Consider the following 15,652-nt stretch of genomic DNA (forward strand, 5'->3'; position numbering starts at 1 on the left):
CCATTGAGTGGACGTGACCTTGGACCTTTCAACACATGGACCAATGATGGCTGGCTCTCCTGGCACCTTGGGGACAAGGCCTGGAAGCTGGCCTCCTGTGTATTCCTGGAATAACAGCAGAGTGGCCCCCAAAGGTCACAGTAGTGTATCCTGAATGGCCAGAAGGTAGGAGCACCTTACCAGGGAGTTTTGTTTTATCATTGTGGCCAGTGCATATACCTCCAGTAGCAGTATATACAGACCCTTCAGTAACCCCCATGGGGAAAGGAGTAAAAGTATGGTATACTAGACCTGGAAGGGGCCCCCTTCCTGCTACAGTCCTATCACAGGACCACTCTCTTGCATGCATCCTACCTGATGGACAAGATTTGCCTATGTTGGTGGCATTAAAACATGTGTCTTGCCCCGTTTGTAAAAGACAGATGCACCCCTATGTTTATCGCAGCACTATTTACAATAGCCAAGAAATGGAAACAACCGAAGTGTCCATCAGCAGATGAATGGATAAAGAAGATGTGGTACATATACACTATGGAATATTATTCAGCCATAAGAAGAAAACAAATCCTACCATTTGCAACAACCTGGATGGAGCTAGAGGGTATTATGCTCAGTGAAATAAGCCAGGTGAAGAAAGACAAGTACCAAATGATTTCACTCATGTGTGGAGTATAAGAAGAAAGAAAAACAGAGGAACAAAGCAGCAGAATCACAGAACCCAAGAATGGACTAACAGTTACCAAAGGGAAAGGGACTGGGGAGAATGGGTGGGAAGGGAGGGATAAGGGTGGGGAAAAAGAAAGGGAGCATTATGATTAGCATGTCTAATGTGTGTGTGTAGGGGGCACGGGGAGGGCCATACAACACAGAGAAGACAAGTAGTGATTCTACAGCATCTTACTATGCTGATGGACAGTGACTGTAATGGAGTTTTTTGGGGGGACTTGATGAAGGGGGGAGCCTAGTAAACATAATGTTCTTCATGTAATTGTAGATTAATGATACTAAAAAAAAAGCATATGATTTAAAAAATGAAAAAACAAAACAAAACATGTGTCTGATCACCCCTAAAGTCTTTGTGGATTGGGAATTTCCTCTGGTTTGAGGATTATTATAATTTTTGTTATTAGGAACCTCCTCTGGCTTGAAGGTAATTACAATTTTTGTTACCTGTGTCAAAATCTTGCTGTATCTTAATTTTTATTATCTCTAAGTTGTTGTTATCCTCTGTTGCTATTGTGGAATCTGGTTACAGTGCTCCAGCTTTCTTGCACAGGGACCATTGTGGAAGATTGGAAGTGTGTAGATTGTAAGGTGAGAATCCTGGAGAGGTGGAGTGTGGAGAAGTTGGGGTTCCTGTGACCAGGATCCTCACTGAACTTAAACCACCTGATGATGCAACTGGCCTGTTGCTAGGCTACTGCTTCCACACCTTTTCTTTAAGCAATAAGCTATTATTGTGCTGTACAGAGAGCTTGGCCCAGTGCTCTGGGCAGAGGCAGAGATACTAGTGCTCTACCCACCACCGGGAGAACAAGCCAGGTAATAAACCCTTTCACTCCAAAGAACGTTTTGCTGTCATTTTCTTTGGTCACACTGAATCCAGAGTGAACTTGTCCGGGGCTGCAACCCATTGGCAAGACACTCCACTCCCCATATTCCTTACATACCAAAAGAATTTGTTTCTACAGAGAAGAGAGTCCGTCTTTTCCAACTTTATATTCCCAGTACTTGAGTGCAAAGAGCATATACACGTAATGGTTATCAAAGAATTGTTTCTTGAATGGAATAACAACAACCAAAACCACAACTTCTGGGCCCTTATTTCAAGAGGTACATACCTATAGTCTGTAGATCCATGGATTGGCTTCAGGAGGTCCATGAACCTGGTGAAAATGTAAGCAAAAAGTCACTTGTGTATATATATTTGGGGCTGAGGTGGAGACTACAGGACTTTCTGAAGAAAAATATCAAAGAGTTCAATGACCCCTAAAGGTAAAAACCTACTGTACTGAACTATGTATGTTTGGAGTGGGTTGAAAATTAAAGGTTATAATAGTATTATGACCATAACCGTGGTTCTTTTTCTTGGTTCCAGAAGAATTGAAGAACTGAGTCAGAGCCTGGCTACCCAGGATAAGCTTGTAGAACAGCTCTCTCAAGAGAAGCACCAGCTGCTACGTCTGTTGGAGGAGCCAGCTAGCATGGAAGTGCAGGTGAGGCTTGTGCTGTGCTTCCTGAAGCACTTGTTTCTTGCTTTCATGAGCCCTGCTTTTTTTGTTTGTTTATTTAATATTTAAGTGTATTAGTCATAGATTGTTGTGTAACAAATCACTAAAAATTTAGTGTGTTAAAACCACATGCACTTATTTCTGTGGGTCAGGAGTCCAGGCAGGCTAGGGTCTCTGCTCAGGGTCTCATAGGTCTGAACTCAAGGTGTCAGATGGGCTGCTTTCTTAAGGAAGGATCTGTTTCTTAGCTCCTACAGGTTGTTGGAAGAATTTATTTCTGTGTGACTGTAGAAGTTATAGCAACTTGCTTCTTCATAGCCAGCAGTGGAGAGGGAGGGAGAATCTATTGTTTCTCTCACCTCTAGGTACTCTTTAAAGATGCTCACCTGATTAGGTCAGGACCACCAGTGTAAAAGCACTTTGGGTTAACTTAAAGTCACCTGAGTAGGGACCTTAACTACCTCAGCAGCATCCCTCACTTTTACCCTATCACAGAGCATAACTGTATAGTGATACTGCATCACCTTTGCCATGTTATATTGGTTAGAAGCAAGTTACAGTTCCCATCCACCCTCAAGGGATGGGATTACACAACAGTGTGGCTATCCGAGGGTGGGAATCATGTTAGAATTTTGCCTACCACACTGAGTAAGTTATAACTATATAGAATGTACAATGTAGTGTTGTTACTGAAGATAAACCTCACTGTGGTGAAAATCATTACAGGAGTCTATATATTTTTGGTCTCAGAAGTTTCCCCAGAGGGAACTCCCCTCCTCCATTTGACTTTTAATTTACTAAAAAGATGCTTCCTAAAGGAACACCAGAAGATATCTGTGCTCAAGCAACATACACAATTACCGAGTATTCTTACAGGTCTTAGAGCAACCAATAATAAAGCAAAATGTGTGAGGCTTAATTTATTGGCTCACAGATAAAGGTTGGAGTCAGGATAAAAAGCAATGATAAGAATTAGCTTAAAGCTGTGCTTCCCAACCTTTCCTGTGTCATGACACAAATAGCAAATTGTACTTGTAAGGTATAGTGGTAAATAGATGGAGCTTCTCACTTGGAGGTGGCCAAACTGGGTACTTAGGCCATAGTTAGGTGGGAAGAAATCACTATGCTGGCCACACTTATAAACCTCTTGGACTGTGGCTCCATTTTGGTTGGAAAGCTCTGGTTAACAAACTCAGGAAATAATGGGCACACTTGCAACTTGACAGATGGAAGGAAAAATTAAAGTTCATAGGCTTTTTACAAGACACGTATTGGAACATGGAAAGTTTCTGGAGAGACTCCTGAAAAGATTCCATAACATTTTTTAACTAGCAAGAATTTGACTGGAAATTATGACAATTAAGTTTCTATCCTGATTACTTATGAACGGTTTGACTATTGGTATATCACTTCTTAGCTGCCATATGTGTAAAATGGAAAATTAGCCCAAAAAATCTCTAATGTCTTCTGTAATTCTAGCATTCTATTATAATGAGTCCGGCATCATTGGAAAAGTGTATAATTCCCAAGGTGAGCACATTAAAAGATATAATACTTATATAAATTCTGAAATAAAATCATTTCCATTGCTCTAGTTTTATATTTACAGACACATAAATGCAGATCTATTTATGTATGCATATTTTCATCAGTGTCTTTGGTAAGCACTGAAATGGCTAAATGTAGTTTAATATTTGCAATGGTAATGAGGGGGAGAGTTGGTCTGTTACCAGTTTTCAGAACAGTCTTGAAGAACAGAAACATTATAATTTTAAAGAGACTGATTATTTATATTCCATTCTAAAGGAATGCTTAGAATAACAATAAGTACAGCATCCTGAGGATAATAACATTGCATGGGCAAAAAAAAAGAAAGAAATGTATCAAGTCACATAAATTGTACTAAATTGGAGTGTACCTATAAAAATTTATCATTACTGTATTATCCAACTCTTTGTACATTTATACCAATCATAGTGTGCTGTTAATTCTATTAAACAGTGTTTCCAGCCTTTTTATAGAAAGTTCATTTTCATAGGAAATTATATGTCTATGGTGCTTTGAAGTCAGTGACTGAGGCTGGTCATGGTTGGAACTGATCGCCTATGTCCACCTACAGACCCATCCACTGCCCTGAAGCTGAGGGGACGACATCTTAGCACAGCAGTGGGCCACTTTGAGGCACACTGTTTCAAATGCCCACGTGGGAAAGCCCTGCCATAGGGAGCCTCTGGGAGTAGGTCCTTTCAGATGTAGGGATGGAAAGCCTCCTCTACAGCTCATTTCCTGGTTTCTTCCTTTGGGTCTTTGCCTCTTGGGGGTGGGGGGTGGGGGGAAGGTTCCCAATCCTACCCAATGTACACAGAATTATTTTATTTTATTTTATTTTTTTAACATTTCTTTTTTTTTTTTTTTTTTAATTATTATTTTTTATTGAAGGGTAGTTGACACACAGTATTACATTACATGAGTTTCAAGTGTACAACACAGTGGTAGAACATTTATATACATAATTCTAGGTTCCAGCTATCACCCTACCAGGCTGTTACAATATCTTGACTATATTCCTTATGCTATACCTTACATCCCGGTTACTAATTTATTTTACCATTGGAAGTCTGTCCTTTTTTTTTTTTTTTTGTGAGGGCATCTCTCATATTTATTGATCAAATGGTTGTTAACAACAATAAAATTCTGTATAGGGGAGTCAATGCTCAATGCACAATCATTATTCCACCCCAAGCCTAATTTTCGTCAGTCTCCAATCTTCTGAGGCATAACAAACAAGTTCTTACATGTAGAACAAATTCTTACATAATGAATAAGTTACATAGTGAACAGTACAAGGGCAGTCATCACAGAAACTTTCGGTTTTGCTCATGCATTATGAACTATAAACAGTCAGTTCAAATATGAATACTCATTTGGTTTTTATACTTGATTTATATGTGGATACCACATTTCTCTCTTTATTATTATTATTTTTAATAAAATGCTGAAGTGGTAGGTAGATACAAGATAAAGGTAGAAAACATAGTTTAGTGTTGTAAGAGAGCACATGTAGATGATCAGGTGTGTGCCTGTAGACTATGTGTTAATCCAAGCTAGACAAGGGCAATAAAACGTCCACGTATGCAGAAGATTTCTCTCAGAACGGGGGGGTGAGGTTCTAAGCCTCACCTCTGTTGATCCCCAATTTCTCACCTGATGGCCCCCCTGCGACTGTGCCTGTCTTAGGTTGTTCCTCCCTTGAGGAATCTTACCCGTCTCTGGCTAACCAGTCATCTTCCGGGGCCATACAGGGAAATGTGAAGTTGGTAAGTGAGAGAGAAGCCTTATTGTTTGAAAAAGTTAGCTTTTTACTTCTTTGCATATTTATGCCCTGTGGCTTCTATGCCCAGCATTTGTCTTGAGGTATCTTTACCACTTGGAAGAATTATGATACTCGGTAAATTTGATATGAGGCACGAATTCTATTTAAGGGTTGTAATTAGGAAGGAAGAAGAAAAGCTATAGAAGTAGCAGGCGGAAGAAAACATGGGAAGATTGATTATTTCTTTGATATATCTTCTTGTAGAGTAACTTCAGCATGTATAGGTTTTAAGCTACTACTTAAATTGCACACACACATTAACATAATAGGAGTATAGTTACATAACCAAAGCATATCTGTAATTACCAGCCATCTGCAGTGAAACCAAGAAAACCAGTTAGGCACCTTAGGCATTTGTGAAAACTTATCTATGATATGGTGGATATTGTCCAAATGAACTTGAACAGTCTGAGAGAAATCAGACAAATTAAAACAACCCATTCCTGGGGACTGTTCACATGCCATATGTTCTTTTAACAATAAATAATTTGTAGTTGTAAGACTTTGGAGCGCTACAATTTGCACTTCTCCAAATTCTTGGTTGAGTTCCAACAGTATAGATCCAGTCCAATTTTGTTGTTTTACTGTATGCACAGGCCAGCTTAGATATCTCCTTCCTCATTCCCATGGCAGGTCCAGGAACTGGTGGGATGAGTGCATCTACAGCTGTAGCAGTGCGTGGATCTTTGTTGGGGTTTTTTGATGATCATCTTCTGGCATGAGTCTTCCAGAGGGTGCAGATGTTGGAAGTTCTTTTTCATATCGTATCTTAGTTCATTTTCGGGGTAGCCCAATTAGGCTTTTATCCTCTGTATAAACACAAACAGACCCTTTGCCTACACTTTTATATGCCCTTTATACCCTTGTGTAGAACTCGTTGGAGGTTACCACACAGGAACTGCCCTTTTTTTTTTTTTTTTTTTTTTGCTATCACTAATCTACACTTACATGACGAATATTATGTTTACTAGGCTCTCCCCTATACCAGGTCTCCCCTATAAACCCCTTTACAGTCACTGTCCATCAGCATAGCAAAATGTTGTAGAATCACTACTTGCCTTCTCTGTGTTGTACAGCCCTCCCTTTTCTCCTACCCCCCCATGCATGTTAATCTTAATATCCCCCTACTTCTCCCCCCCTTATCCCTCCCTACCCACCCATCCTCCCCAGTCCCTTTCCCTTTGGTACCTGTTAGTCCATTCTTGAGTTCTGTGATTCTGCTGCTGTTTTGTTCCTTCAGTTTTTCCTTTGTTCTTATATTCCACAGATAAGTGAAATCATTTGGTATTTCTCTTTCTCCGCTTGGCTTGTTTCACTGAGCATAATACCCTCCAGCTCCATCCATGTTGCTGCAAATGATTGGATTTGCCCTTTTCTTATAGCTGAGTAGTATTCCATTGTGTATATGTACCACATCTTCTTTATCCATTCATCTATTGATGGACATTTAGGTTGCTTCCAATTCTTGGCTATTGTAAATAGTGTTGCAATAAACATAGGGGTGCATCTGTCTTTCTCAAACTTGATTGCTGCATTCTTAGGGTAAATTCCTAGGAGTGGAATTCCTGGGTCAAATGGTAAGTCTGTTTTGAGCATTTTGATGTACCTCCATACTGCTTTCCACAATGGTTGAACTAACTTACATTCCCACCAGCAGTGTAGGAGGGTTCCCCTTTCTCCACAGCCTCGCCAACATTTGTTGTTGTTTGTCTTTTGGATGGCAGCCATCCTTACTGGTGTGAGGTGATACCTCATTGTAGTTTTAATTTGCATTTCTCTGATAATTAGCGATGTGGAGCATCTTTTCATGTGTCTGTTGGCCATCTGTATTTCTTTTTTGGAGAACTGTCTGTTCAGTTCCTCTGCCCATTTTTTAATTGGGTTATTTGTTTTTTGTTTGTTGAGGCGTGAGAGCTCCTTATATATTCTGGACGTCAAGCCTTTATCGGATGTGTCATTTTCAAATATATTCTCCCATACTGTAGGGATCCTTCTTGTTCTATTGATGGTGTCTTTTGCTGTACAGAAGCTTTTCAGCTTAATATAGTCCCACTTACTCATTTTTGCTGTTGTTTTCCTTGCCCGGGGAGATATGTTCAAGAAGAGGTCACTCATGTTTATGTCTAAGAGGTTTTCGCCTATGTTTTCTTCCAAGAGTTTAATGGTTTCATGGCTTACATTCAGGTCTTTGATCCATTTTGAGTTTACTTTTGTATATGGGGTTAGACAATGGTCCAGTTTCATTCTCCTACATGTAGCTGTCCAGTTTTGCCAGCACCACCTGTTGAAGAGACTGTCATTTCGCCATTGTATGTCCATGGCTCCTTTATCAAATATTAATTGACCATATATGTCTGGCTTAATGTCTGGATTCTCTAGTCTGTTCCATTGGTCTGTGGCTCTGCTCTTGTGCCAGTACCAAATTGTCTTGATTACTATGGCTTTATAGTAGAGCTTGAAGTTGGGGAGTGAGATCCCCCCTACTTTATTCTTCTTTCTCAGGATTGCTTTGGCTATTCGGGGTCTTTGGTGTTTCCATATGAATTTTTGAATTATTTGTTCCAGTTCATTGAAGAATGTTGCTGGTAGTTTCATAGGGATTGCATCAAATCTGTATATTGCTTTGGGCAGGATGGCCATTTTAACGATATTAATTCTTCCTAGCCACGAGCATGGGATGAGTTTCCATCTGTTAGTGTCCCCTTTAATTTCTCTTAAGAGTGACTTGTAGTTTTCAGAGTATAAGTCTTTCACTTCTTTGGTTAGGTTTATTCCTAGGTATTTTATTTTTTTTGATGCAATTGTGAATGGAGTTGTTTTCCTGATTTCTCTCTCTGTTGGTTCATTGTTAGTATATAGGAAAGCCACAGATTTCTGTGTGTTGATTTTGTATCCTGCAACTTTGCTGTATTCCGATATCAGTTCTAGTAGTTTTGGGGTGGAGTCTTTAGGGTTTTTTATGTACAGTATCATGTCATCTGCAAATAGTGACAGTTTAACTTCTTCTTTACCAATCTGGATTCCTTGTATTTCTTTATTTTGTCTGATTGCCGTGGCTAGGACCTCCAGTACTATGTTAAATAACAGTGGAGAGAGTGGGCATCCCTGTCTAGTTCCCGATCTCAGAGGAAATGCTTTCAGCTTCTCGCTGTTCAATATAATGTTGGCTGTGGGTTTATCATAGATGGCCTTTATTATGTTGAGGTACTTGCCCTCTATTCCCATTTTGCTGAGAGTTTTTAACATGAATGGATGTTGAACTTTGTCAAATGCTTTTTCAGCATCTATGGAGATGATCATGTGGTTTTTGTCTTTCTTTTTGTTGATGTGGTGGATGATGTTGATGGACTTTCTAATGTTGTACCATCCTTGCATCCCTGGAATGAATCCCACTTGGTCATGGTGTATGATCCTTTTGATGTATTTTTGAATTCTGTTTGCTAATATTTTGTTGAGTATTTTTGCATCTACGTTCATCAGGGATATTGGTCTGTAGTTTTCTTTTTTGGTGGGGTCTTTGCCTGGTTTTGGTATTAGGGTGATGTTAGCTTCATAGAATGAGTTTGGGAGTATCCCCTCCTCCTCTATTTTTTGGAAAACTTTAAGGAGAATGGGTATTATGTCTTCCCTGTATGTCTGATAAAATTCCGAGGTAAATCCATCTGGCCCGGGGGTTTTGTTCTTTGGTAGTTTTTTGATTACCTCTTCAATTTCGTTGCTGGTAATTGGTCTGTTTAGATTTTCTGTTTCTTCCTGGGTCAATCTTGGAAGGTTATATTTTTCTAGGAAGTTGTCCATTTCTCCTAGGTTTCCCAGCTTGTTAGCATATAGGTTTTCATAGTATTCTCCAATAATTCTTTGCATTTCCGTGGGGTCCGTCGTGATTTTTCCTTTCTCGTTTCTGATACTGTTGATTTGTGTTGACTCTCTTTTCTTCTTAATAAGTCTCGCTAGAGGCTTATCTATTTTGTTTATTTTCTCGAAGAACCAGCTCTTGGTTTCATTGATTTTTGCTATGGTTTTATTCTTCTCAATTTTATTTATTTCTTCTCTGATCTTTATTATGTCCCTCCTTCTGCTGACCTTAGGCCTCATCTGTTCTTCTTTTTCCAATTTCGATAATTGTGACATTAGACCATTCATTTGGGATTGCTCTTCCTTTTTTAAATATGCTTGGATTGCTATATACTTTCCTCTTAAGACTGCTTTTGCTGTGTCCCACAGAAGTTGGGGCTTAGTGTTGTTGTTGTCATTTGTTTCCATATATTGCTGGATCTCCATTTTGATTTGGTCATTGATCCATTGATTATTTAGGAGCGTGTTGTTAAGCCTCCATGTGTTCGTGAGCCTCTTTGCTTTCTTTGTACAGTTTATTTCTAGTTTTATGCCTTTGTGGTCTGAAAAGTTGGTTGGTAGGATTTCAATCTTTTGGAATTTTCTGAGGCTCTTTTTGTGGCCTAGTATGTGGTCTATTCTGAAGAATGTTCCATGTGCACTTGAGAAGAATGTATATCCCGCTGCTTTTGGATGTAGAGTTCTATAGATGTCTATTAGGTCCATCTGCTCTACTGTGTTGCTCAGTGCTTCCGTGTCCTTACTTATTTTCTGCCCAGTGGATCTATCCTTTGGGGTGAGTGGTGTGTTGAAGTCTCCTAGAATGAATGCATTGCAGTCTATATCCCCCTTTAGTTCTGTTAGTATTTGTTTCACATATGCTGGTGCTCCTGTGTTGGGTGCATATATATTTAGAATGGTTATATCCTCTTGTTTGACTGAGCCCTTTATCATTATGTAGTGTCCTTCTTTATCTCTTGTTACTTTCTTTGTTTTGAAGTCTATTTTGTCTGATATTAGTACTGCAACCCCTGCTTTCTTCTCACTGTTGTTTGCTTGAAATATGTTTTTCCATCCCTTGACTTTTAGTCTGTACATGTCTTTGGGTTTGAGGTGAGTTTCTTGTAAGCAGCATATAGATGGGTCTTGCTTTTTTATCCATTCTGTTACTCTGTGTCTTTTGATTGGTGCATTCAACCCGTTAACATTTAGGGTGACTATTGAAAGATATGTACTTATTGCCATTGCAGGCTTTAAATTCGTGGTTACCAAAGGTTCAAGGTTAGCCTCTTTAGTATCTTACTGCCTAACTTAGCTCGCTTATTGAGCTGTTATATACACTGTCTGGAGATTCTTTTCTTCTCTCCCTTCTTGTTCCTCCTCCTCGATTCTTCATATGTTGGGTGTTTTGTGCTGTGCTCTTTCTAGGAGTGCTCCCATCTAGAGCAGTCCCTGTAAGATGTTCTGTAGAGGTGGTTTGTGGAAAGCAAATTCCCTCAGCTTTTGTTTGTCTGGGAATTGTTTAATCCCACCGTCATATTTGAATGATAGTCGTGCTGGATACAGTATCCTTGGTTCAAGGCCCTTCTGTTTCATTGTATTAAATATATCATGCCATTCTCTTCTGGCCTGTAGGGTTTCTGTTGAGAAATCTGACGTTAGCCTGATGGGTTTCCCTTTATAGGTGACCTTTTTCTCTCTAGCTGCCTTTAACACTCTTTCCTTGTCCTTGATCTTTGCCATTTTAATTATTATGTGTCTTGGTGTTGCCCTTCTTGGATCCTTTCTGTTGGGGGTTCTGTGTATTTCCGTGGTCTGTTTGATTACTTCCTCCCCCAGTGTGGGGAAGTTTTCAGCAATTATTTCTTCTAAGATACTTTCCATCTCTTTGCCTCTCTCTTCTTCTTCTGGGACCCCTATAATACGGATATTGCTCCTTTTAGATTGGTCACACAGTTCTCTTAATATTGTTTCATTCCTGGAGATCCTTTTGTCTCTCTCTATGTCAGCTTCTATGCGTTCCTGTTCTCTGATTTCAATTCCATCAATGGCCTCTTGCATTCTATCCATTCTGCTTATAAACCCTTCCAGAGTTTGTTTCATTTCTGCGATCTCCTTTCTGGCATCTGTGATCTCTTTCCGGACTTCATCCCATTTTTCTTGCGTATTTCTCTGCATCTCTGTCAGCATGTTTATGATTCTTATTTTGAATTCTTTGTCAGGAAGACTGGTTAGGTCTGTCTCCTTCTCTGGTGTTGTCTCTGTGATCTTTGTCTGCCTGTAGCTTTGCCTTTTCATGGTGATAGGAATAGTCTGCAGAACTGGGACGAGTGACGGCTGGAAGGACTTCCTTTCTTGTTGGTTTGTGGCCCTCGTCTCCTGGGAGAACAGCGGCCTCTAGTGGCTTGTGCTGCGCAGCTGCGCGCAGACAGGGTTTCTGCTTCCTGCCCAGCTGCTATGGAGTTAATCTCCGCTGTTGCTGTGGGCGTGGCCTGGCTCCGGCAGCTACTCCAAAATGGTGGAGTCGCGTTGGAGCAGGAGCTGCTGGGAGGCTATTTATCTCCGTAAGGGGCCTCCCTGCTCCCTGCAGCCCAGGGGTTAGGGTGCCCAGAGATCCCGGATTCCCTACCTCTGGATTAAGTGGCCCGCCCTGCCCCTTTAAGACTTCCAAAAAGCACCCGCCAAAACAAAACAACGACCACAAAAAAAAACAAGAAAAAAAATTTTTTTAATTAAAAAAAAAAAAAAATTTTTAATTAAAAAAAAAAAAGGTGGTCGTTCGTTTTTCTTTATTCTCCGGTGCCATCCTCAGGCCTCTGCTCACCGGTCTTGCTGCCCTGTTTCCCTAATATTGGGGTCCCTGTCCCTTCAAGACTTCCAAAAAGCGCTCGCCAAAACAAAGCAGCAAAAAAGCAAAAAAAAAAAAAAAAAATGTTCGCGCGCTTTTCTTATGTCCTCTGTCGCCCAGCCTCCAGTGCCTGCTCACTGTTCTTGCTGCCCTGTTTTCCCAGTATCGAGGGCCCTGCACTCTGGCCCGGATGGCTGGGGCTGGGTGTTCGGCAGCCCTGGGCTCCGTCTCCCTCCCGCTCTGCCTGTTCTTCTCCCGCCGGGAGCTGGGGGGAGGGGCGCTCAGCTCCCACGGGGCTGGGGCTTGTATCTTACCCCCTTCGCGAGGCGCTGGGTTCTCTCAGGTGTGGATGTGGTCTGGATATTGTCCTGTGTCCTCTGGTCTTTATTCTAGGAAGGGTTGTCTTTGTTATATTTTCATAGATATATGTTGTTTTGGGAGGAGATTTCCGCTGCTCTACTCACGCCGCCATCTTCCGCCCCCTCACAGAATTATTTTATATTAATCATTTCTAAAATAGCCCAAATGGTCTGGCCAGAGAATGCAGCCTTCTAATGAACATCCAAATAATCCTGAGCAAACTTCCTTCTTTTGCCAATGTGCTCAGATTCCAAAAGAAAATAAATGTTTTTTGTTACTCTTCTTTTGTATTACATTCTATGGCCTAGACAGAAAGAAATATCTAAGTGTAATATCTTGGGACCTCTTAGCCATACTCGAGTGGTTCAGACTGATGGAAGGATGCAGTCAAGTCCCAAGTTTAGAGAAAGAATCCTGTTCCTTCAATAACAGATTCTAGTGTGAAGTCTCCTGGGTTTTAACTAGGGAATCAGAGTGGTATAAAAGAATGAGCTCATGTTTTGGAATTTGAATCCCAGTGTCAACACTTCTTGGATGTATGGTTTTGAACATGCCTCATAATTCCTCCGGGTTCTGTTTCCTCCTTTGTAGAATAGGGATAAAAATACCTAATGCTATTATAAAGGATTAGAAATAATATATATGAAGTGCCTAGCATAATGCTCAAAACATGGTAACTACTATTATCATTATCCATATTAACAACCCGAAAGAGATTCAGGCTGTTCTTAAAATGAGTAGTGACTATAAAAGACATAGTCAGTCAATGAGTCAGGTATTGCAAACCTCAGTTACATTACAACTATCTTTGTCTCACAAAAGACAAAGATAAAATTAATAAATACAGCAGTTCTTTATTAGTGAGAGAGTAACAGTCACAATTCTCCCTCTGGACCTTTTTGCCTTGCACATAGAAAAGCTGTTTTATAGGCAAAGACTGGGCTCAAAATTGCCAATTTGTGTTATTGCTTCCCAGGAGGACCACAGTAGAGTGTGAATGGTTTAGGGAAAATTGGTCACAATGAGAATAATATCTCACTTTAATCTCCTAGATAAAAAGAAATACTGAAGCACTTTCTATAACATCTTGGGAACACACTCAGTGGTTCAGATGGTTATAATGTAAGACCTAGAAATGAATTCACAAGATTTCTTAAATACATATTCCAAGTATAATTTAAAATACTTATCAATGAATATTTAACAACTTTTCTATAAGTAATAACATCAGCACTTATTTTAGCATTTTCTATGAGTCAAGTGCTGCTCTAAATACCTTATGTTAAATTAAGCCTCAAAATAACACCGAGGTATATACTGACATGTGACATAAAAAGAGAATAATTTATAATAAAATAATTTTATTTTAAAATGTAAATTCCTGAGCACAACTATATCAAAAGACATAAAGAAATAGTCAGGTGGTTGTACCTGCATGGAAAAATCACTGCAACTATCACAGCTTCACATGCAATCTGACACAGACATGTTACACTGGCAGTTCAAAAATGGCAAATGATAATGCCATTTTGTAATGAGCATGTGGCAATGCCAAAAACTCTTGGTACATTTCCAAACAAAACAAAAAACAATACTCTTTTAGTTTGCATAGCAGTTTAATTCATGGAAAATTCAGTGTATATTAGCACTGTGTTCATAAATACAGCAGAATTCAGTTCTAGGTTCAGACGATTATATAAATTTTATTACCTCCGTCAGTGCCCCATGGAACATTTGAAAGTCATTCAGAATTTTGGACACACTTTGTGCCCATTGCAAGTTATGTAGCACCCTTTGCCCCATTCATCATAGTGACAATAAAAACCCGAAACAGCCCCACAAATTTGCAAAATGCACTTTAGGAGATGGTGCAGTTGCTCAGTAAGAACCACTGATCTAGGTGTTCCTAGAAGGTGTTCCTTTGAAGGCTAGCTTCAAAGGGCTTATGGTCTAATCAGAGATAGGCATATAAACAAAAAACTAAAATACAGGTTGATAAATGAAGAGACAGGGACTCGAAGATGGCCAGGATTAACTCTACCTTTGGAAGTCAGAGAAAGCGTCTCCTGGAAGTCACCTGTGCCTTAAAAGCTGAGTACACCAGGCAGAAAAACCAAGTGCATTCTAGGCAGGTGGAACAATGTATCCAGTGGTGTGGAACACAGTTAAGGAATTGGTAGTAACTGGTATTGCCAAATATATGCTAAGTGTTGGAGAATAATGAAATATATAACTGGAAAGTCCCATAAATGTCAAGCTAAGGACTTCATGTTATAGGCAACAGAGAATTTTTTTTTTTTTGTAGATAATTATTTTTTATTGAAGGGTAGTTGACACACAGTATTACATTAGTTTCAGGTGTACAACACAGTGATTCAACATTTATATACATGATAATTCTAGGTACCAGCTATCACCATACCAAGTTGTTACAATATTTTGACTATATTCCTTATGCTATACATTACATCCCGGATACTTATTTATTTTACAATTGGAAGTGTGTACTTTTTTTGTGTGTGTGTGTGAGGGCATCTCTCATATTTATTGATCAAATGTTTGTTAACAACAATAAAATTCTGTATAGGGGAGTCAATGCTCAATGCACAATCATTAATTCACCCCAAGCCTAATTTTCGTCAGTCTCCAATCTTCTGAAGCATAATGAACAAGTTCTTACATGGAGAACAAATTCTTACATAGTGAATAAGTTACATGGTGAACAGTACAAGGGCAGTCATCACAGAAGCTTTCGGTTTTGCTCATGCATTATGAACTATAAACAATCAGTTCAAATATGAATATTCATTTGATTTTTATACTTGATTTATATGTGGATACCACATTTCTCTCTTTATTATTATTATTTTTAATAAAATGCTGAAGTGGTAGGTAGATACAAGATAAAGGTAGAAAACATAGTTTAGTGTTGTAAGAGAGCACATGTAGATGATCAGGTGTGTGCCTGTAGACTATGTGTTAATCCAAGCTAGACAAGGGCAATAA

General features: G+C 39.5%; 1 protein-coding gene across 11 annotated transcripts in view; it reads left to right on the plus strand.

The window, feature by feature from the left end:
- PDE4DIP (myomegalin) overlaps nucleotides 1-15,652 on the plus strand; it is a 245,740-nt gene that overhangs the window by 117,341 nt on the left and 112,747 nt on the right. For 10 of the 11 annotated variants that reach the window (XM_057500614.1, XM_057500618.1, XM_057500610.1 and 7 more), the window contains one exon: nucleotides 2,099-2,216. In XM_057500614.1, coding sequence (XP_057356597.1) covers nucleotides 2,099-2,216 — 118 coding nt within the window. The remainder of the gene's footprint in view (nucleotides 1-2,098; nucleotides 2,217-15,652) is intronic. The other variant, XM_057500611.1, reaches the window with a different exon arrangement.

This window comes from Manis pentadactyla, chromosome 4, assembly GCF_030020395.1.
Source record: "Manis pentadactyla isolate mManPen7 chromosome 4, mManPen7.hap1, whole genome shotgun sequence".
NCBI classification, from domain to species: Eukaryota; Metazoa; Chordata; class Mammalia; order Pholidota; family Manidae; genus Manis; species Manis pentadactyla.